The sequence below is a fragment of the Lepus europaeus genome, chromosome 9 (genome assembly GCF_033115175.1).
Source record: "Lepus europaeus isolate LE1 chromosome 9, mLepTim1.pri, whole genome shotgun sequence".
Lineage (NCBI taxonomy): Eukaryota > Metazoa > Chordata > Mammalia > Lagomorpha > Leporidae > Lepus > Lepus europaeus.
In genome coordinates, this window is record NC_084835.1 from 8,900,341 (window position 1) to 8,923,763 (window position 23,423).

A 23,423-nucleotide genomic window follows, 5' to 3' on the forward strand; every position below is an offset into this window, starting at 1 on the left:
CAGACAGAGGACCCAGGTACCCCCACAGTACAACACAGACGCCTGAACCACCAGGCTAAAACCTTGCTCCCTCCCACCAACCCTTTATTTTTCAAAAATTTTCAGATAAACTTTAGAATCACCTTATCAATGAAAAACATGACTTTTGATATTGCAATTAGTACTACACTGGATTTTTAGCTTAATTTGAACATAAAATAAATGACATCTTCATTTGAGGGCATTTTCCTACTCAGAAATTCAGCACATACTGCTTTTATTCAGATCATCTTCATGTCAGTCAAAGGTTTCTAATTTAATCATGTTTTAGATACTTCCTGCCAGACACTGTCCTAAATATTTTACTTCTAAGATTGATACATATCTCCTTTTAGAGATAATTTCTAACAGGTTATTGCAAGTAAATAAGGGTAATACTGATTTTTTTTTTTTTTTTTTTTTGTAAAATCAGTCTCTCACAAGCCTCACGCTTTCTTCCATGCTGATGTCATGATTTTCTGAGAGGCTATTATAACATCTAGAAGTCACAGTTTGCCCTATTCTTTTTCTCAGTATTTACATCTTTTACAAAACCACCAGCTGGGGAGCCACGCTGTGGCATGGCAGGCTAAGCTGCTGCCTGCAACGCTGGTATCCCATATGGGCACCACTTTGTGTTCCAGCTGCACCTCTTCCGATCCAGCCCCCTGCTTATGGCCTGGGAAAGCAATGGAAGATGACCCAAGTGCTTGGGCCCCTGCACCCACATGGAAGACCTGGAAGAAGCTCCTGGCTCCTGTCTTCGAATCAGCCCAGTTGCTACTGCGGCCATTTGGGAAGTGAACCAGCAGTTGGAAGACCTTTCTCTTTCTCTCTGTAACTCTGCCTCTCGAATTAATAAAATCTAAAACAAAACAAACCAAACCACCAGTTGGGGCTGGTGCTCTGGCACAGCAGGTTAAGCCACCGCCTTTGATGCTGGTGTGCCACAGCAGAGTGCTGGACTGAGTTCCAGGTGCTCCACTTCCAATCAAGACCCAGAGTTCCTGACTCCGGCTCTCAGCCTGGTACAGACCTGTTACATCATCTGGGGAGTGAGCCAGAAGACGGAAGCGCTCTCTCCTTCTCTCCCGGATCCTCCCTCTCTGCAGGCTCAACACTGCTTGAGTTACCTCGCCCCTAACTTAGACTGCTTCACCATCAAACATACTCATCACAGATTCTTAGCAGATAAACTGACGGTAACTTAAGAGAGTGGCTTCTGGCGTGGGTGTAAAGATGCCTGCATCCCACACTGGGGAACTTGGATTTGATTCCTGGCTCCAGCGTCTCACCTCTGCAGGCTCCGGGAAGCAGCAGTGATGGCTCAAATCAATGGGTTCCTGCCACTCATGTGAGGGACTGCACACTGAATTCCCAGGTCCTGGCTTCAATCCAGCCTGCTCCAGGCCACTGAGAGCATTTGGGAAGCCAATAAGGGCTCTCTCTCTTTTTCTTTCTTTTTAATATTTATTCATTTGACAGGCAGAGTTAGAGAGAAAGGAAGAAACAGAGAGAGAGAAAGACAATCTTCCACCTGCTGGTTCACTCTCCAAATGGCTGCAACAGTTAGGGCTGTACCAGGCAGAAGTCAGCAGCCAGGAGCTTCCTCTGCGTCTTTCACATGGGAACACTTGGGCCACCTTCTGCTGCTTTCCCAGGTGCATTAGCAGAGATCTGGATTGGAAGTAGAGCAGCCGTGACTCAAATTGGCGCCCATATGGGATACTAGCTTCACAGGCAGCGGCTTGACCCTTCAACCGCAATGCTGCCACCACCCCCACCCTTCTTCCAAATAAATTAAAATGAAACCTTAAAAAAGGTTTTCTTGATTTTCATTTATTTGAAATGCAGAAAGACACAGAAAGAGGTCTTCTATCTGCTGATTCACTTCCCAAATGTCTGTGACAGCCAGGGCTTGTCCACAATGAAGTAAATCGTCCATGTAGGTAGCACAGACCCGAGTGCTTTGGCCATCATTGCCGCCTTCTGGGTGCGTGGTAACAGAGCTGGATCAGCAGCAGAGCCAGGACTTGCACTCAGTAACTTTGACATGAGATGTGGCTGTCAAAGCAGTATCTTAACCGCTGTACCAAACACTCACCCCAAACTTTTATTTTTTTTACTTCTGATTTATATTTCACTAAGAGTCTTAACCATGAAAAGATGCTGGATTTCGTTACATACTTTTTTGATTTCTTTCATGAATATTAAGTACATTTTCCTTCTTTTAAATTATTTGAGTAGGGGCCGGCACTGTGGCGCAGCAACTTAACGCCCTGGCCTGAAGCACCAGCATCCCATATGGACGCCAGTTCAAGACCCGGCTGCTCCTTTTCCCATCCAGCTCTCAGCTATGGCCTGGGAAAGCAGTAGAAGATGGCCCAAGTCTTTGGGCCCCTGCACCCATGTGGGACATCCAGAAGAAGCTCCTGGTTCCTGGCTTCAGATCGGTGCAGCTCTGGCCGTTGCAGCCAATTGAGGAGTGAACCATCAGATGGAAGACCTCTCTCTGCCTCTCCTTTCTCTGTGTAACTCTTTCAAATAAATAAATAAATCTTTAAATTACCTGAGTAATGTAACCTGTCACATTATAAAGTTAGTCTTAGTGAACCATCCTTGCATTCCTGGGATGCAAATAACATACCTGGACATGTGGTATGTTAATTCTTTTAAAACAGAATCCTTTAGCTTAACATGCTCATATCCAAGCATAAGTGAAACTGATTTGCAGTGAGTACACACACTTTGTGCTTTCCCCAACAATCTCAGAATCATGGTTCTACCCTCCGGGCAAGTGCTCTATCCTCCAGGATTGCTCATAACACAGGGGAATCCATTTCTGGAAGTTCTGGTTTAATTCACCTATAAAACCCATCCAGGCTTCACATCTCCGGATCTTCTGTTTTTCCCTTTTTTCACTATGATTACTGACAAGTGTAGCTTTTCCACCCCGTTGTAATCCAAAGAAATGCATTCATTTCATCTATATTTTCAGTTTTGTGGATTACTCTCATCTACACTCACCACGTCTCTCTTCTCTTTTCAAATGTTCTGTTATTCCAGAATGGCTTTATTTTCACTTTCATTTATAAAGTTAAAGACAGAGACCAATTTGCTGCTTTCTGGGGGTTGGGAAGATACTGGTCAAACGTACAGCATTTCAGTTTCTACTTTGGGTTTGTTCTTTCCTTTTTGGCTCATTCCTTCCTTCCTGCCTCCCTAGTGAATGCATCTCCTCCGCAGTATCTCCTTGCCCCACACAGCGTCCAGCAGACAGCTGTAAGGCCCTGGGGTCCACACCCACTCCTCCCCTCGTCCCCTGGGCCCTGTCTGCTTGCTCCACATTCTGCCCATCTTCCAGTTCCTTAAGTTTCTCTCGAATTATGTACATGTGATTCTCAAGCTAACTTATTTAACCTTGTAAAGGTTCAGGAATCCCATTTTGTTGTTATTGTTGTTTTAAAGATTTGTTTTATTTATTTGAAAGACAGAGTTAGAGAGAGAGAGGTAGAGACAGAGAGAAAGGTCTTCCATCCACTGGTTCGCTCCCCAAATGACCATAAACGGCCAGAGCTGTGCCGATCTGAAACCAGGAGCCAGGAGCTTCTTCCGGGTCTCCCACATAGGCGCAGGGGCCCAAGGACTTGGGATATCTTCTACTGCTATCCCAGGCCATAGCAGAGAGCTGGATCGGAAGTGGAGCAGCCGGGTCTTGAACTGGTGCCCATATGGGATGCTGGCGCTTCAGGCCAAGGCATTAACGCACTGCAACACAGTGCCGGCCCCAGGGAATCCCATTTTTAAAGTCCACAGACTCTGTTGCTCTAAATGATCTTGCCTCCCTAGCATCCTACTGCGATTTAACACATGCACTATCTCAAAACTCGAGACCCCAACAGCATGTTTTGGGCTTCACCTGTCTTTGCTTACTCCGGGCCTTTCTTATCTGTTTGCCTCCAATGATCCTCAGATATGATCCTCTGATACCCACTCCTACTTCAGAATTAAGTCAATCAACAAGGTAACTAGTTTTACACTTTCTCTCTAGGCTGGGGCTCTTGTGGGAGGGCCAAGCACAGGCTCCATGTGCGAGGGCAGAGGGTGGCAGGCTGGGAGACAAATGCAGAAACCTGCCCACACAGGGCCACTGCCCTGGAGGTGAAGGACATCCCATGCCTGTTACAGGGCCGACAGCTGCTCCTGGGGGTGCCCGCGGCAATCAGAGGCTCCGCGTGCTTCTCTCTCCAGCCAGAATCCTCCACCACGCCCTCTATCACAAACCTGCTATTTTAATTTCCTAAATGCACCTCCGGGCCCCTCCCTGTGGGGCTTACTCGCTGCAACCTCTGCTTTTAACTCTGTTTTCTTTTGCACCTGTGGTTTGAGTTATGATTTTTCTACAATTCCTGTTTTTGTTTTCCTTTTGTTCATTTAATCCCACCTGCTTTGTCTCCCAGGAATTCCTTGCAACTTTTAGTTCCCTGAAGGTAAGGACTCTTGCTAGTTCTCCAGCACCAGTACTTTTCAATAGCTGTCTTTTCTCATTTTAAAGGATTTCTGAGGAGAAGGAAGCTGGGTACACCTGTTCAGTCTGTCACTTTATTCTAAAAATATAGCTTGTCCGGGGCCAGCACTGTGGCTCACTTGGCTGATCCTCCCTCCGCCTGCATCGCCAGCATCCCAAATGGGCACCAGGTTAGTCCCGGTTGCTCCTCTTCCAGTCCAGCTCTCTGCTGTGGCCCAGGAGGGCAGTGGAGGACGGCCCAGGTGCTTGGGCCCTGCACCACATGGGAGACCAGGAGGAGGCGCCTGGCTCTGTTAGGTAGGAAGTCAGTTATGAGCTTATGTGTGTGTAACAGGCACAAAGAGAAGACGTCTATGTCCAGCATATGCATCTGCATCTCAAAGTCATCCTGACCAGCTTTCAGGGGCAGCCCAGAGTTCACAGCCTGCCCTGCCCCCTTCTACCTGATAACCTGCCAGGTGGAGGTTCCCACCCCTTCTGCCTGACAATCTTCCACAACTTCCCAGGTGCAGCCCAGTATCTGCATCTCAAACACCCTGCTCCCTTCCTCCTGTCTGATAACATTTGCATCCATAAAGTCCTTTGTGTCAGACCTTCAAGAGAAGTTTTTCTATTTACATCCAAAAAGCCCTTTGTTCCAAGAGGAGCAGAGGTGGGGAAGCCAGACCCATCTTCTTAAAAACCCCCAGCCTCAACTGGACTGTGCGCTCAGCCCTCTGCGTCTCTGCTGATCCGCCCGCCTGGCCTGGTCAGGTGTAATCTCTCCACTCAACATGTAACCTCGCTCCTTCCTCCTCCCCAGTCTCTCAGGCTCTGTCTGGAGAGGTGCCCATCCGTCCGTACAGTTGTCCCTTCCCTAATAAACCTTGCTGTTTTACCTCCCACTACTCTCTGTCTCACGCCTGAATTCTTTCTTGTGCGAAGACAAGAACCCTGCAATTTCTCCGGTAACAGCTCCTGGCTTCAGATCGGTGCAGCACCGGCTGTGGAGGCCATTGGGGGAGTGAACCAACGGAAGGAAGACCTTTCTCTCTGTCTCTCTCTCACTGTCTATAACTCTACCTGTCTAGTAAATAAATAAATATATAGTTTGTCCTCCTGAATTCTTAAACATTTCTAAGTTAAGCTTTTTTTTTAATTTTGATTATGTTTATCTGAAACGCTGAGAGACAGAGCTCTCCCATCCACTGGTTCATTTCCCCCAATGCCAGCAACAGCCAGAGCCAAACAAAAGTCGGGAGCCAGGAAAAGAAGTCAGGTCTCTCCTCCAGGCGGCAGAGACCCAATTAGGTGAGCCATGGCCTGCTGCCTCCCAGGGTGCACGTTCCCAGGAAGCTGGAATCTGAGCGGAGCTGCACTCAAACCCAGGCACTCTGACATGGAACGTGGGCATCCTGAGCGGCGTCCTAGCTACAGGCCAAACGCCGGGCTCTGTGACTGCAAGAACTAGCACCTTGCTAGGGAACCCCTGGTGACTGGGGAATACAACAGACTTTGTATTAAAAACTGACTACAGTGCAGTCAACGAAGGCGAGTTTTTGTGAAAGGCAGGCTGAAGCAGCCACGTTTCTCCAAGGGAGAAAGAAACACCTGTGAGTCGGGGCTGGTGAGAAAGGCAGCCCTGCAGGAAGCAGGGGAAACCTCACCAGACCTCAAACAGGAGGAAGATTTATTCACTCATCTACAAGGAATCAAGAACGTGATCCAATAAGAAGGCTGCTGCCATAAATCCAAAGCCGCTGGGGATGTAGCAGTTTGATTTTCTCAGACTTGACCCAATTCCTCCAGCAGTGTGAACCCCAAATGTATTGCTTCTACAAATTACATCCACCTCAAGTGCCAAGTCAGCCAGCATTCCACACGCACAACATCAATCTCCCGGAAAGCAAAGGAGGACCCGGCAAAGATGGGGCCTTTGTGTTTTGGCAACAGAAAATCTGAACGGGAAGGAATAGGGACCCCAGAGCCCTGAGGAGCAGCACTGGCCTCAGGGTACACACTCCCACAGGGGCAGAAGTCAGCGGTCAGAGGCCACCAGCTCTCCAACCAGCTTTGGCACCGTACCAGGGGCCCCTGGAAAGGAGGAAGGGGCCTTGGCTCACCGCGGCTGACCCTGCACTTCTCACCAGCCTAGCCCACCTCCTTTCTTCCCCCTCGCTGAGCTGCACCAAAGCTGACCTCAGCAGAGGACAGGTGGTGTGGCGAAGACAGCAGCAGCGGCACGTGGCAGGCACGGATCCCGTCAGGGATGGCTGCCTGCGCAGGGACCCCCAGCCAGACGCTGGGGAGGCCGCTGACTCCCAGGGGGCAGAGATGCAGGGGGAGAAAAAGGAAGCTCTTCCTGGAAGCACTCCTGACTCTGTTTAGCTGAACACTGCAACAGCTCCAACATTTCTATGTGAATTAAAAGGTAAACACAGCCAATGGAAGGAAATTTAACCACCATCTCTAAGCATCTGAGGAGCATCTCTTTCCAACATCTATTATGCTAACTAGTGAGCCATTTTATTTTCCACAACACCTATTATGCTAACTTGATCTGACTTTAAACTATACAGGTGGCAGAGCCGCTGGCTGGCGGTGGACACAGGCGCTGTCTCTGGAGGGCGGCCCTCCGGGTTAGATACCAGATGCCTGCCCTGGGACTCAGACTGCAGCTCTGGGCACGCCTTGAGGAGGGCTCAGGGGAGCACACACTGGCACCCCTCTCCTGTTTTATGCGTCTGGCAGATAATGCTCTCGCTACTGCTGTGCATGAGAGAGCAGTGACTGGACAAAGACAACAGTGATAGACAGCAAAGACAGCAGTGGCCTGACCCTTTGGACAGCACTCAGGTCTCTCCTGATCTTAAAAACCTGCACAAGGAGGCACAGCATGGGTCCAGTGAGAGGACAGAGCTCCCCAAGACACAGCGAGCTACACCCCGAGAAGTCTGCACAACCAGATGGCACTTGCGCACCAGTAAGCAGACCACAGCAGGGACTGTGTGTGAGGGCCCGAGGCAGGGAAGAGTCTGCGTGCTGTTTCCTTGAATCTTCGATCAGCTTCTCCAAGCTCCCTTTCTTCCTCCGACACCTCCCGCCTGAGCTGCTGGGAAAGCTCTGGTTGTGAGAGACTCCAACCCAAGCGCCCTGCAAACTGCGAATGCCACCAGACGAGCAGCGCGCTCCTTGGAATCTGCACTCTCAGCGGCGACAGTGATGGTGAGGGCCACTGCTGCTGCGGGGGAAGTCAATGAATTCCTCCACTCCAGCGGCGACTTCGTCCGTGCTGGGCACACAGCACAAGGGAAGAGAGCCCTCTCCCACCACACACTCACGGAGCCTCGGGTCGCCTCCCGATGCCCACCCTGCCCACACCGCTCCAACTGTGAAGCAGCCAGTGGTCACTGAACCAAGTCACTTCCCGGGAGTGGCCTGAGGCACTGGCTAGCAGAGGAAGCTCAACACAAAGAGCTCAGAGCCTGCTCCGGAGTCCCAGCACCTGGGAGGAGGCGGAGCTACACCTGGAATTCCAGGCCAGCTCCAGTCCTACGGGGAGGGGAGGGGACAGGCAGGGTTTGGGAAACGCTGTTTCACTGGACAAACACTGTTCCAAATGAAAACCTCTTTGCTGCTGGAGTAGCGGAGGCAGTACACAAGGCTCATTTCGTTGTGGGTTTTCTTCTCTAATCAACAAAGTCTTTCCTGCCCTCTACCTGGAGAGACACAAAGCAGAGGCATCCAGCGCTCAGGCCTCGGATGGTCCGCTTCCATCCAGAGCTCAGTTCTGCCAGCCCCAGCCAGCAGTCCTTGGGCCAATTAGCTGGGCTATGTAAGCCTCAGTTTCCTTACCTATAAAATTGGACTAATGATTACATACTTACTAGGGCTGTTGGGAGAACTAAATGAGATATACAGTACCAATTAAACTGTGGTCCACAGAGTGTACAGGGTCTATGAGAAATTTTTACTGTGTTATTTTGGTGAGAACTTTTTTTTTAATACTAAAAATATTTGAAAGACAGATGGAGAAAGAGAGACAGAGTCACTCCTCAAATCCCAACAGCTGGGCCTGGGCCAGGTCAAAGTCAGGAGCCAGGAACTCCATCCCGGTTTCCCACGGGGGTGGCAGGGACCCAAGTGCTTCAGCCATCCCCTGCTGCCTCCCAGGGTGTGCATCAGCAGGAAGCTGGAACCAGAACCAGATCCAAGACTCAAACCCAGGCACTCGAAAACGGGATGCAGGTGTCCAAATCAGCAGCTTAACACCCGGCCAAAAGCTCACCCCAGCTGAGAATCTTTTTAGAAATCGGACATAATCCCACTCTGAGTGGGAAGCCTATTACATAAACAAGCACTGCCAAATGATCGCAGGGGCTGTGCTTGCTTTTCATTCCCATCAGTCTAATGAGAAAGCGAAACAAACCTAATTGGACATCGAGGCACACAGGGGTTGGCGCTGTGGTGTCGTGGTAGAGCCACAACCTACAGTGCCAGCATCCCGTATGGGCCCAGTTCGAGTCCCGACTGCTCCACTTCCCATCCAGCTCTCTGATATGGCCTGGGAAAGCAGAAGATGGCCAAAGTCCTTGGGCCCCTGCACCCACGGGGGGAGACCCAGAAGAACCTCCTGAATCCTGGCTTCAGATGGGTCCAGCTCTGGCCATTGCAGCCAATCAGGGAGTGAACCAGGAGATGGAAGATCTCTCTCTCTCTCTGCCTCTCCTTCTCTCTCTGTGTAACTTTTTCAAATAAAATAAATAAATATTAAAAAAAAAAGAAACTGAGGCATGCAAACTAACAAAAATTCAAATTATGCAACCACAATCTGTATAATAAAATATTTTATAACAGTTTGCAAGATAAAAACTGATGTTGGGGGCCAGCATTGTGACGTAGCCAGTAAAGCCTTCTCCTGAGATGGCAGTATCACAACGTCCAGTTCGTGTCTCAGCTACTCCACTTCAATCCAGTTCTCCACTAATGGTCTGGGAAATGCAGAAGGTAGCTTGGGTCCCTGCCACCCATATGGGAGACCCTGAAGAAGCTCCAGGCTCCTGGATTTGGCCTGGCCCAGCACCGGCTGCTGTGGCCAACTAGGGAGTGAACCAACAGGTAGATCTCTTTCCTCTCTCTCCTCTTCTCTGTGTAACTGCTCTGATTTTCAAGGAAACAAATCTTACAAAAAAAAAAAAAAAAGTGATGGGGGGGGGTGTGTTAACAGGGTATAAAACTCAAACTGAGCGTGCCGGCTGTGGATCCCACACCAGCTACAACAGATCACCATCTATTACTAACCTTCAGTAGCTGCATTCAACTTACATATATGTATTCTAGTCAACAAAGCTGTAAGAGAATTGTAAGCCTAATGCTGTGCCCATTTTTATGCATACACATACACACATACATACACATACATGCATGCATACATACATACATACACATACACATACATACATACATACATATGAGGGTACTTCAAAAGGCATACGGGAAAATGGAATCACAAGTACGAGTTTACTTCGGTGCGAAAAATGTTTCTTTCTGCAAGAGAACACCCAAATGGCCAATGACGCCGGTGAAGCAGGAAGCCCCCAACAGGGCCTGAAGCTTCCACAGTGGCTTTGGCAGAGGCACCCAGGGCCACAGCTGAAGCCAGGGTCAGGGCTGGGGCTAAGGCCATGGAGCTCACAGTGGCCAGGCTGAGGGCAAGGAGTGACTCCCTGTCACCAAGATGGGTCAGCAGTCGAGGACAGGAGAATCCAGTCTCTGGAGGAGACAGGGCTCTTCCCCGCCCATCAAGGAGCCTGAAGTCACTGAGCTTTTCCTGGGGGCCCGGGACGGGGTTTAAGGCATTTGTCACCACCTGGGACTACAACGGCCCTGCCGGCCTGAGCATGAGGTGATCCAAGGGAGTAGCCGCAGCCAACGAGAGGCCAGCACCCTGGCCAAGCTCCCCACGGTGCAGATGGCACAGAGGCCGGTAGGGGAGCAAGATGGGCAAGTCCCACACAGGGGGCGCCTCACTTCACCCCCACTCCCAGAGGCCCGGCATCACCTCAGCCCTATCCCCAGGGGGCAGCCGCTGACGGCTGGGAGTGATGTCGACTGCACCCTGCACAGCTCGGGCAAGGCCACGTCTGAGGCCATCTCCAACATCTACGGCCACCTGACCCCCACCTCTGGAAGGAGACGGTGCTCGCTAAGTCTCCCTCTCAGGAGCTCACTGACCAGCACCGCGGTCTCCGGGCAGAGGACCCAGGCTCCAGCTGCGGCTACAACAGAGTTCTACACACAAAAAACAAAGTGTTTTTTAAAAAAAGCTGCTAATAAAAAAAAAACTAAGACATTGAAAATGCACATTCTGACAAAACTATGCATGGATTTCAAAAAAAATTTTTTTGCCCCAAAATAAACTCATACTTTTAATTCCATTTCTCCCACAAGGTTTTTGAAGCGCCTTCATGTTTAAGTAAGTTTATTATAATAAAGACAACCACATGCGGTTATGTAAGAGAATGTGCTCATTCTGAGCAGTCAGGAGTAAGGGACCTCCCTAACAGCCTGAAACGTTTCCAGGAAATGCTGCACACACCACACATGCATGTGCAGACAGACACACAGAGCACACGAGCACGGTACAGGAAGGGGGGGACGGAAACCACTGGTGACCCGGTTCCAGAGCAGGTGCGTCACAGACACAGCATCTCCAACCAGGACGTGTCTCTCCCTCTAAGAATTCTGCGGATTTGACTGGCGTCATCTCTCACGGGGGAGAAGGGCCCAGGTTCACAATCAGCTGGGAAACGACCCACACTGTGAGCCAAGGCCCTCAACCACTTGAGGATGTGAGGGTAAAAATCAGCAAAGCAGTGACCAAGTGCAGCCACAAGGCCAGCTCACTGCTAAGGAGCCCCTGGGAGGCGGCAGGGGACGGCGCCAGTGACTTCCAGAGGGTTCTATCAGGGAGTGTACAAGAGGGCATGGAGTGTGCTCTTCTCCCGTGAGCCAGGTCGAAGACGTCTCAAAGCCAGAGCCAGATGCCGAGAGAAGAGGGAGAGGGGCCGGGAGGCGGCCCCACCGATGCAGGTGAAGGCGGGAATGTTGACCCGCTAAGGGGCGGCCCTTACTGACACCACGCTGGCCAAAGTCGCCACGCTCTCTGAAGAACAACATGTGAGAACTCGAGTGCAAATGGCTATTTTATAATTTATCTGTCAGGAGGTTTCTTCCCCTTTTAAGGCAAAGTAGAGTCCAACCCAGATACACGGAAATACTCCACCGGCTGGGGCCTCAGTGCCCATGGCAGCTGACGGCTGAGTTCCCAGGGACTCCCCACCTGGAAGGATTACAGTCACACCCATTTTTTCATTTTAAAAGGGAAAAAAAAAAAAAAGAGACAGACAGCGAGCTCCTATCCGCTGGTTCACTCCTCAAACGCTCACAGCGGCCCAGGCTGGCTGAGGAGGAAGCTGGGAGCTGGGAATGCGATCCAGGTCGCCCACAGGGATGAGAGAACCCCACCACGGCCGCCTCCCAGGGTCTGGGGTCAGGAGCAGAGCTGGGAGCCCAAGCTCGGGACTCGGAGCTGGGACACCAGGCTACACTCTCGCCCCAGGGCTTCGTCACTGAGGAGCCTCACCGAGCACACAGGTGGGGAATTTCTAGGAGCAGGGCTCAGCTTCTGCTCGCCGGTTTCTCCAGCTCCCTAGCGCCAGCCACATCGCTCTGTCTGAACACCTGCCTATTCAGAACAAGGACTGTACTCTCCCGAAACATCCTGAAAAACCAAGTTATTCTTCACGCAAAATCATTTCATCTAGGTAAGGAAGTCAGAGGGTACGAGGAGGTCTTAGGGTCCAAAGACGCAAGAACAAAACCGCCGCAGACAACACACTTCATAAACATCGCTCTGCAGCAGGGTGGGGAAGCTTCCTCCTGCCAAGGGCCATGTGGCTATTTATAACACCATGCGCGCGCCACACAAAATTGTCAACTTGGAAATGAGCCTGCTACAGAGGGACTGACCCCCAGGTCCCCACTGCGGTGGCCTTGGCAGGGCCAGACCGAATGACTTCACGGGTCCCATAGGGCCCACGGGCCGGACGGTGCCCAGCATACCTTGCAGCGAGGTGGTCAGCCATCGGGGTGAAGTGCCCCGCGCTCTCCTTGTGTCCAGTCTTCCACTAAGACACAGGAGAGAAGGTCGGGCTCTGCCCGAGGGAGCATGGACACCACCCATAGCAGAGGCTCCCGGAGCACAGGAGACCTGAGCCCAAGCTGTGCTCAGTGAGGACCTTCCAGGACTACCCTGGGCCTGATTAGATCAGCGCCTCTCTCCAGTGGTGGGATGAGTATTTTAAGTAAACTCCTTCCTTCTGGGCCATCCAGATACGCGGCTATTGTGTGACTACAAAATACCCCTTTCACTGGGGCCTTCAGCTCGCTGGTGTACTGTTCAGCTATTTCTTTTGTTCTCCGCTCGCAGACGTAACGAAGCCTCCAGCCTATCGGGCATCACACCCTTGGTTCTCTTCAAAACGCTCAAACAATAACGTCCTCCCAAATGCCCAAGTCTCGGGTCTCCGGGAGCCAAGGCAAGGCAGACAGCATCATCTAGGTCACTGGATGAGCCGGGAAACCGATCTGGAGTAGTGCAACATTTTTCCATCTGTACTCAGACGCTCGAATCAGATTACACACAAGGCTTTTCTGAGTGTCAGAGAATGTCGACCTCCCCGAAAGCCCAAGAGCAGTCCCTAACAAAAGCTGGAACTGAGGTAATCCAGGGCAGAGAAAGCTGAGTCAGGCTGACCCAGGCCAGATAAGGCTCAGCCGTCTGCTGAAAGACATGCAACCTAATGTTCAACTCTGCACGAACCTCCACACGCTACGTAAGAACGCCTTGTTTTTGTACTGGGTGACAGAAAGTGCAATGCCCGGGTTTGGGGCCCTGCACACTTGACAGTGAAAACACACCCCCAAAAATGTGCCTGCACTGCGTGGGTGTTGTGGCACAGTGGGTTAAGCTGCCTTCTGGACTCCCAGATCCCACATCAGAGTGCTATGCTGCTCTGGTCCACCTTCCTGCTAAAACATTCTGGGAGACAGCAGACAGATGGTCCACGTGCTTGGGCCACCACATGGGAGACCCAGAGTGGAGTTCCAGGACTCCTGGCTTCCACCTGGCCCAGTCCTAGCTATTGTGGGCAACTGGAGAGTGAACCAGTGGATGGAAGACTTGGTCTTTCTTTCTCCTCTTTCTCTACCTTTGGCTTTCAAGCAGAAAAAAAAATTAAAAAAATAAACAAATAAGCAATTTTCAAAGAATTGTCGCTTACATGTTAATCTTATGATTACAGGTATCTGTCAACTTCCTTCCTCTCTTTTCAACACAAACCCCAATCCTTAGAGGCCAAAGCTGTGACAGAGGGATTCCAGAATGGAGCCACCCATGCCTACACCACGGAGTCACCTGAAGTATGCCCAGAATAAAGCCCACTCAGCGAGGACGCTGGCCGGACACGTGGACAACGGTCTCTCAACAGCTCGTGAGAGCAGCCAGGCAGCCCAGCTTCACGAAGGCTCTCGGCCCGCCGCGGCCCGCGGGCACCCAGCACGCACCCTCCCGGCCGCCAAGATGCCCAAGAGGAAGGTCAGCTCTGCAGAGAGGGCGAAGGAGGCACCCAAGAGGAGGTCGGCGCGGCTGTCGGCGAAGCCCAAGGCGGCGATCATGAAGCAGAAGGCAGCAGAAAGCGCATGCAAGGCAGCCGGCGCCGCGGCTCACTAGGCTAATCCTCCGCCTTTTGGCGCCGGCACACCGGGTTCTAGTCCCGGTCGGGGCACCGATGAAGTCCCGGTTGCCCCTCTTCCAGGCCAGCTCTCTGCTATGGCCCGGAGTGCAGTGGAGGATGGCCCAAGGCCTTGGGCCCTGCACCCCATGGGAGACCAGGAGAAGCACCTGGCTGCTGCCATCGGATCGTTGCGGTGTGCTGGCCGCAGCGGCCATTGGAGGGTGAACCAACGGCAAAGGAAGACCTTTCTCACTGTCTCTCTCTCACTGTCCACTCTGCCTGTCAAAAAATTTAAAAAAAAAAAAAAAAAAGCGCATGCAAGGGGGAAGAGAGAGGCACAGGACAAACAGGTTGAGCTGCTCCCCTAGAAGCTGAAGAAGACTCGCCTGCAGAAAACAGAGCAACTGCAAATGAGGAGCGTCCCGGCCCTGATGACGCAGAAGCGGAAGAAGCCAAGTCTGATCAACATCATCCACCATGTGCTACCAGTGGTCCCTTCTCCCTTCTTGTAAAGCCAGGGGGATGTTTTTATCAACTGTTTTGTAAATGTAAGGTGTTTTTTCTTTTTTAGAGTTATTTTATTTATTTGAAAGACAGAGTTACAGAGAGAAGTAGAGCCAGAGAGAGAGAGAGAGGTCTTCAATCCACTGGTTCACTCCCCAAATGACCAGAACAGTCAGAGTTGAGCCAATCCGAAGCCAGAAGCCAGGAGCTTCTTCTGGGTCTCCCACGCAGGTGCAGGGGCCCAACGACTTGGGCCATCTTCTACTGCTTTCCCAGGCCACAGCAGAGAGCTGGATCAGAAGTGGAGCTCTCTTTCACTGTCTAATTCTGCCTGTTTAAAAAAAAAAAGGCCTGCAACGCGGCTCACTAGGCTAATCTGCCTACGGCGCCAGCACCCAGGGTTCTAGTCCTGGTGGGGGCACCGGATTCCGTCCCAGTTGCTCCTCTTCCAGTCCAGCTCTCTGCTGTGGCCCAGGAAGGTAGTGGAAGATGGCCCAAGTGCTCGGGCCCTGCATCCGCATGGGAGACCAGGAGGAAGCACCTGGCTCCTGGCTTCGGATCAGCACAGCATGCCGGCCACAGCGGCCATTTTGGGGGTGAACCAACGGAAGGAAGACCTTTCTCTCTGTCTCTCTCTCTCTAATTCTGCCTGTCATTTAAAAAAACAAAACAAAACAAAAAAACACACACACACAGAAGTGGAGCAGCTGGGATTCAAACCGGCACCCATATGGGATGCCGGCATTGCAGGCTAGGGCTTTAACCCACTGCACCACAGTGCTGGTCCCTAAATGTAAGTTTTTTAGTAGCTCTAGAAACATTTTTAAGAAGGAGAGAAGGGGCCGGCACTGTGGCATAGTGGGTAAAGCCACCGCCTGCAGGTCCAGCATCCCATATGGGTGCCAGTTCGAGTCCTGGCTGCTCCACTTCTGATCCAGCTGTCTGCTATGGCCTGGGAAAGCAGTGAAAGATGGCCCAAGAATAGGGGAGTGAACCAGTGGATGGAAGACCTCTCTGCCTCTCCTCTCTCTGTGCAACTCGGACTTTCAAATAAATAAATAAATCTTTAAAAAAAAAAAAAAGGGGGGGGAGAAACCCACCTCATCCCAATTTTTAAATGTAAATTTTTTTAAGAGGTGAAATCATTTGCTGGTTGTTTTTTGGTACAACGAGAGAACAGTTGTATATTGAATTTTTGGAGGCTTTGACTGTCTTGGATTTCAGCTTAATATTCCACAGGTGGGGTGGTTTTTATATCCTACAATACAACACATACTCAATGGCAATTTGGAGTCTCAATTGTGCATTTAATCTGTCTTGAATATTTTCAATTATTTCTCCCATGTTGTTTAGTAGAACTGTTTTTCTACGGAAAACCTCTCCTTGTTGTGTCTTCGGTTGTGGTAGCCCAGTTTTCCTAATGATTCTGTTAATATGCCGTGAGAGATTAAAAATGTGAGTATGTTGTGTTTATGATATTAAACTGAATGGGTGGGATTTACGTAGCAGCACCCTTTGAAGATACTTGTACTTGATAGCCTCTTAAGAAAGAGTTGCTTCCAAACTTGAAGCTGGAAAGTCACTAAAGTAGCTTTTAAAAAAAAACCATGACAATTCATGGCTTTTTAGATTTTTGGTATGAATGTTAAGAACTGTGTACAAATTAAAATGTGTGTGCTGATTCTCGAAACCAATAAAATCTCACCTATGAACAACAACAACAACAAAAAGCTCATAAAACAATGGAATTAAAAGACAAGCTTAGGGGCCGGCATTGTGGTACAGCAAGTCAATCTATCACCTGCGATGCCAGCATCCCATATGAGCACTGGTTCGAGTCCTGGCTGCTCCACTTTGGATCCACCTTCCTGCTAATGGCCTGGGAAGGCGGCGGCAGATGGTCCAAGTGCCTGGGCTCCGGCCTCCCACATGGGAGACCAGGATGAAGCTCCTGGCTTCAGCTTGGGCCAGCCCCAGCCACTGCAGTCAGTTAGGGAGTGATTCAGCAGAAGCAAAGCAAGACCTCTCCCTCTCCCTTTGTAACTCTTTCAATCAACAAATAAATCTCTAAAAAAAAAAAAAAAAAAAAAAACCACTCTGCTTTTATTAAAAAAAAAAAAGATGAGCTTAATACAAAAAAATTTCAAATTCATGCATAGGTTTTTCATAATGCCATTTTTCCAGTAATTTTCTCCAGAGTCCTTAATCAGCCCTGATTCTGCCTGACACTACTGGAGAAAGCGAGCGTCGACTTTCCCCTGGGCAGGATCATCCCGTGCTCAGAAAGCAGCTCTCCCAACCAGCAGGCCCCAAAGAGGCCTAGTATGTCCTTCACTGAACAAGTACACCCGCCCATCGCCCCCTCCCGCGCTCACAGCTGCAGAAGTCCACAGAAACTCACTCACAAGCTCCACAAAGGCAAAGAGAGACAAAGAGATCTCCTATCCACTGGTTCACTCCCCAAATGCCAGCAACATCCAGGACTGGGCCAGGGTGAAGCTGGGAGCCAGTTACACAATCCAGGTGTTACACATTTTTTTTTTTAATGTGTTTATTTATTTGAAAGGCAGAATTACAGAGACAGAGACTGAGAGGATCTTCCATCCGCTGGTTCATTCCCCAGATGGCCAAAACAGCTGAGGCTGGGTCAGGCTGAAGCCAGGAGCCTAGAACTCTAGATGGGTCTCCCACATAGGTGCAGGGGTCCAAGGACTTGGGCCATGTTCTGCTGCCACCCCAGGCCCATCAGCAGGGAGCTGGATGGGAAGTGGAGCAGCCAAGACATGAACCGGTGCTTGTAAGAGATGCTGGCATTGCAGGCGGTGGCTTAACCTGCTGGGTGACAACGTCAGCTGCAGAAATCCTCCCACAAGTGTAGCAGGAATTCAACAGCTTGAACCATCACTATTGCCCCCAGGATCTACCTTGGCAGGAAACTGGACTCCAGAGCTGGAGCCAGGAATCAAACCCAAGTGTTCAGATACAGGATACGGGTTCCTTAACTAAACACCACTCCCCTTCTTCATTCTTGTATGCTTAAGTGTTCAATCACTGCTCACTGACTTCAGAATGTAGTTAGCCTACAACTTCAACAAGTGACGCACAGGCACTCGGTCCAGTGCTGACACTACCTGGGATGCCCACAGCCCGTATCAGAGCGCCTGGGCTACAGTCGTGGCTTCGCTTCCAATGCTAGCTTCTCACTAACATGCACATGGGAGGCAGCTGGGGACCCCTCAAGTGGTCAGGTCCCTGCCACCCACATGGGAGACCTGGGCTGAGTTCCCGGCTCCTGGCTTCAGTCTCATCCAGCCTCAGCTGATGCAGGCTAGACCAGGAATGAACCAGGAACGGGAGGATCCTGAGGGTAGACTTTAGGAAAGAACCTGAGAAGGTAGCATAACAAAGTGGGCAGAGGAAAGGCAACATAAAACAAAGTGGGGGGAGGTGCCGGCACTGTGGTATAACAGGTAAAGCCGCCGCCTGCAGTGCCAACATCCCATATGGGCGCCGGTTCTAGTCCCAGCTGCTCCACTTCCAATCCAGCTCTCTGCTGTAGCCTGGGAAAGAGGCAGAGCATGGCCCAAGTCCTTGGGTCCCTACACTCACATGGAAGACCCAGAAGTGCCAGGCTCCTGGCTTCCGCTTGGCCCATTCCTGGTCTTTGCAGCCATTTGGGGAGTTAACCAGCAGACAGAAGATGTTTATCTCTGTCTCTCCCCCTGCTCTACCACTCTGATTTCAAATAAATAAATCTCTTTTTTTTTTATTCTTTAGAGAAAGGTCTTCCTTTTCCGTTGGTTCACCCCCAAAATGGCCGCTACGGCCAGTGCGCCGCACCAATCCGAAGCCAGGAGCCAGGCGCCTCCTCCTGGTCTCCCATGCAGGTGCAGGGCCCAAGCACTTGGGCCATCCTCCACTGCCTTCCCGGGCCACAGCAGAGAGCTGGACAGGAAGAGGAGCAACCGGGACAGAATCCAGCGCCCCAACCAGGACTAGAACCCTGGGTGCTGGCGCCGCAGGTGGAGGATTAGCCAAGTGAGTCGCGGCGCAGGCCAATAAATATCTTTTTTTTAAAAAAAGAAGAAATTAAGAAAGTCTTCTCTCACTCTACCCACCAAGGACACAAAGGGCTGCCCTGCCCTGAAGTCATGTCTAACTTTTATTTGTGTGAACAGTATTGTGTTTTATTTATCCTAACTAAAGCTGGGCATTATAAACTAGACAAATTCAGAATATGACCTTACACCAAAACTTCCAAGTGAACTACACCAACTCTGGGGTCGGCCCCGTCCACAGCAACCTCGGAGGCAACAGGGAGCTCTCTGTGGCTGAGGTACAGCCTTCATCGTGGCCACCACTCCCCAGCTCAGCGTCCTGAGGAAAGACACTCGGCTGCCCTGAGCCACACCTGGTCATCAGGGGTAGTTACACTCTCCCCACAGTGAAGAGCTAAATTAACACGAGCTATTCAAGAGGTTGAGAAGAAACTTTAAAGGCTATCTCACACAGGTGCTCCTGCAATGACAGCCTCGTGGCAGAGGTGATAGTGGGTGATCCCATCAGGGACCAGCCAAGGCCAGGGGGGAGAAGGCAGGACAGCCCCCTCCAAGAGCTGAAGGCAGCGGTCGGCGCCTTACCCACAACGGGCACAGTTTGTAAGCAGGTGCAGTCATTTCAAGTCACCACACAGAGGCTTGGAAAGAACCAGTCCGACAGTGAGTACCACGGCGCAGCATTCGCCTTGGGAACAGGCACTTTCCAGGCCACCAATCCCTGACCAAGCAAACCAGGAGGCCGCTCATCCCCAAGAAGTTTCAACGCCTAAGAGCACAAGCTTAATTTTTTTTAAAGATATTGAATGGTCCCTTTTATTAGTAGTAGTAGTAGTATTACTATTATTATATTTTAAAGATTTATTTACTTGAAAGGCAGAGTTACAGAGATGCAGAGGCAGAGCGGGAAAAAGAGCTCTTCCATCGGCTGGTTCACTCCCCAGGTGGCCACAATGGCCGGAGCTGGGCTAATCCAAAGGCAGGAGCCTGGAGCTTCTTCCTGGTCTCCCATGCAGGTGCAGGGGTCCAAACCTTGAGCCATCTTCCATTGCTTTCCCAGGCCATAGCAGAAAGCTGGATAGGAAATGGAGCAGCCGGACCTCAAACCAGAGCCCATATGGAATGCCAGTGGCTTTACCCACTATGTCACAGTGCCGGCCCCACAACCTTAATCTTCCTTTTATTACTATCTCCGTGTTTAGGAAAAGAACGCTTTCCATTATTCCCATATATAAGCCATTCCTGGAACCAGCACTGTGGCATAGTGGGTAAAGCCGCCGGCTGCAGTGCTGGCATCCCATATGGGTGCCAGTTCGAAATCCAGCAACTCCACTTCTGATCCAGCTCTCTGCTGTGGCCTGGGAAAGCAGTAGAAGATGGCCCAAGTCCTTGGTCCCTGCACCCATGTGGGAGACCTGGAAGAAGCTCCTGGCTTCAGATCGTCCCAGATCCAGCCGTTGCAGCCATTTGGGGAGTGAACCAACAGATGGAAGACCTCTCTCTCTCTCTGCCTCTGTCTCTCTGTAACTCTGCCTTTCAAATAAATAAGTAAATAAATTATTCCTGTACACTGTGAAACAAGTACTTCTGACTTTGAACAGAACTTTTAAAACGAGGAACGCTTCAGGAGGAGCAGGGACATCACTGCAGGGTGCTGGGGGGGAGGGGGCTGAGCGGTCTCTCCCAGCTGCCCTGCCCCCACCACTGCAGGGAACAGGTTTCTCCCCCAGTAACTGCTCTCCCCCAGCTGTGCAAATACAATGTCCACGAATGCTTTGCATCAGGACACGTCCTGCACACTTCCAAGGCCGCGGGTGGCCTGGGATGATTTTCTTTTCTTCCATCTCTAGCTCTCTGCAGGTCGGTCAGTCTAGCAACCAACGCCTATGTCTCCAGGCTCCTGAGATAGCTCACGCAGAGGGAGCTGGCCTTGGAGCTGACCGTGCAAGCTGTCGCACCCCAAGAGAACAGCCGGAAGAGCCACACGTTCTGCACTTGGAAGCAGGATTGAGGAGGCCACACAGTGCCCTCCAGGGAAATCCAGCAGAAGCGTGTGGCCACGAGACGGCACGCGTGACAGGGCGGCGGGCAGAGCCCTGGGAGGCGGATCCTGACTTACGTTTCTCGTCGTCAGCGTGCACCAGAGAGGCTGCCCTGGACAGCACATCCAGGGGCGTCTCCATTCCTGGTTGGAGCCTGGAAGGAAAAGCAGACCAGAATTTAGACAGAACTCGTCTAGAATTCTCGTGGCTGAGGGGACGAATTCCCCACCCCAGCTAAGTTGCTCTTGCAGGGGTGAAGTTCTTCCCACGGGGAGCAACAGAGCAGACTTGGGTCGGGAGAGAGGGGCTGGGTTCCATTCTGTCAACTGAGCTCAACTCTGCCAACTCCAGGAAGCAGCTCCGCGTCAGGACTGGGACAGGGGTCTCGTGAACACTCATGCCCGTCCTGTGCGTACAAGTGCTTGTGCTAACGCACTACATGCCTGCACCGACACAAGTCATACTAAAAGGCAGGTTTGGGAACAAAGCCTGCTCTGCGAACACAGCAGTCCCAACCACCCTGAGGTTTCCGCTGTGGCCGCGGCCGTCAGTTTATTAGTTTTAACAGCAGTTGCTGTGATTCAACCGTTGTGTTCTTTTGCCTCCCTCGCTGAGAAGCGGCTACACTGTAGGGGAGGGAGGGAGGTAGTGGAGGGTGGGGGACGGGGTTTTTTATGACTGTGTAATTGTAGCTTGGAGCACACAACACCCGAGAAAGGATGGGAATCCCACGAGTAACGCTGCTGGTATGTGAAGTCCAGCAAGAATCTGTTTTCAAATGTCAAGTTTTGTAGAACACCATACGGTCACCACCCTCTGTCATCAATTTATCCAGCAGCATGATTTTTCTTAGTAAGCCTGGATTTTTGCTTTTAACTATGTTTTCTGAAATTACAGCACACCTATAAAAGCATAACAACAAACACAAAAAAACTGAAGGTGGAGGAGAATCCCAGGAAGGCAGATGCCTTTTGCTCAGTTCCTGTCTCTGGGTTAGGGAACTGACCCGGGCAACAACTGAGGAAAACACGTTTTTCACTGTATCTCTTCACACAGCCTCGGCATTTATCCGGCATTCTTCACTGAGAACCTGCTACCTGCATGTCAGTGGCGACATGTGGCAAACAAGCTTTTCTTTACAGTCCTCATACTTCAGGCCTCCAGAGGGACATCACTCTTGGTGTGATTCATTCCACATCTACCAGGTGCTAAGCAAAATGAGCAAACCCTAGGATTTGCCTTTAGGGGACTTAAATCTATGGAGCAGATGTGTTTGCAAGAAACCTAGTTAAAGCAGGACTTATTCACAGGGTTTTATGCTGGATGTTCCTAATTTGCAGGAAAAGAAAATTCTACAGCTGGAGCTGATGCTGTGGCGTGGCGGGTAAAGCCACCGCCTGCACAGCCAGCATCCCATTTGGGACTCAAGTCCTAGCTGCTCCACTTCCGATCCACCTCCCTGCTATGCCCTGGGAAAGCAGCGGAAGATGGCCCAAGTCCCTGGGCCCCTGCACCAGTGTGGGAGACCTGGAAAAAGCTCCTGGCTCCTGGCTTGGGATCGGCGCAGTTCTGGCTGTTGCAGTCTTTTGGAGAATGAGCCAGTGGATGCAAGATCTCGATCTCTCTCTCTCTGCCTCTCTGTAACTCTGCCTTTCAAATAAACAAACAAATCTAAATCTTAAAAAAAAAAAAAAAAAAAAAAAAGGAAAATTCTTCAGTAAGCAGGTGCAAGGAACCTTAAAGGAAACCAGGTCAAGCAGTGTATAACCTTCCAGTGTTTTCAACATGAAATGCTGTGCCCCGAGCAAGGCAGAAATCATGCGAAATCTCACACTTCGCTGCTGACTCTTTTACCCAAGGGAACACTTTACGAAACACCAGTGTATTTAATAATGTTCACGGAAAACGGAACTAAAAGTTTATTGTGGTAAAAAAAATTCTTCACATTCATGCATGTCAACGGTACAGGTTCAAGTCCCTGCTGCTCTACTTCCAAGCCAGCTCCTGGGAGAGTAATGGAAGATGGCCCAAGGGCTTGGGCCCCTGCACCCACGTGGGAGAACTAGGTGACGATCCTGGCTTCTGACTTTGGCCTGGCCCAGCCCTAAGCGTTTCAGCTATTTGGGGAATGAACCAGTGGATAGACAGAAGATCTCTCTCTCTTTCTCTGTCCTGTAACTCCATCTTTCAAATAAATAAATCAACCTTATGTCCACTTGCCCTGAACTTTCTCAAGTCCCCACATACTGGGTAAAGGCAAAATGAACAATTCAAAGCAGTGTGATAAGCAAAATCTTACAGAAATACGAATGAATTCCGACAAGGTTGTGCCAAAATCAGACCTAAAGCTGAGCCTCTGAAGACCTAACTGCAGCCTGAGCAAGCCTAACCCAAAAATTCCAAGTCTGACATTTTTTTAGCACCTCCATGACGCCACAACTGGAGAATTCCACACCTGACCCCACCTGAGAGGTCACGGTCAAAACACAGGTGTGCTAAA

General features: G+C 50.6%; 1 protein-coding gene across 2 annotated transcripts in view; it reads right to left on the reverse strand.

Moving 5' to 3' along the window:
• The window catches only part of VGLL4 (vestigial like family member 4), a 171,507-nt gene that overhangs the window by 134,700 nt on the left and 13,384 nt on the right, over positions 1 to 23,423 (reverse strand). For both annotated transcript variants that reach the window (XM_062200459.1, XM_062200460.1), the window contains exon 2: positions 21,001 to 21,077. In XM_062200459.1, the coding sequence (XP_062056443.1) occupies positions 21,001 to 21,064 (64 nt within the window). In that variant the 5' untranslated portion in view covers positions 21,065 to 21,077. The remainder of the gene's footprint in view (positions 1 to 21,000; positions 21,078 to 23,423) is intronic.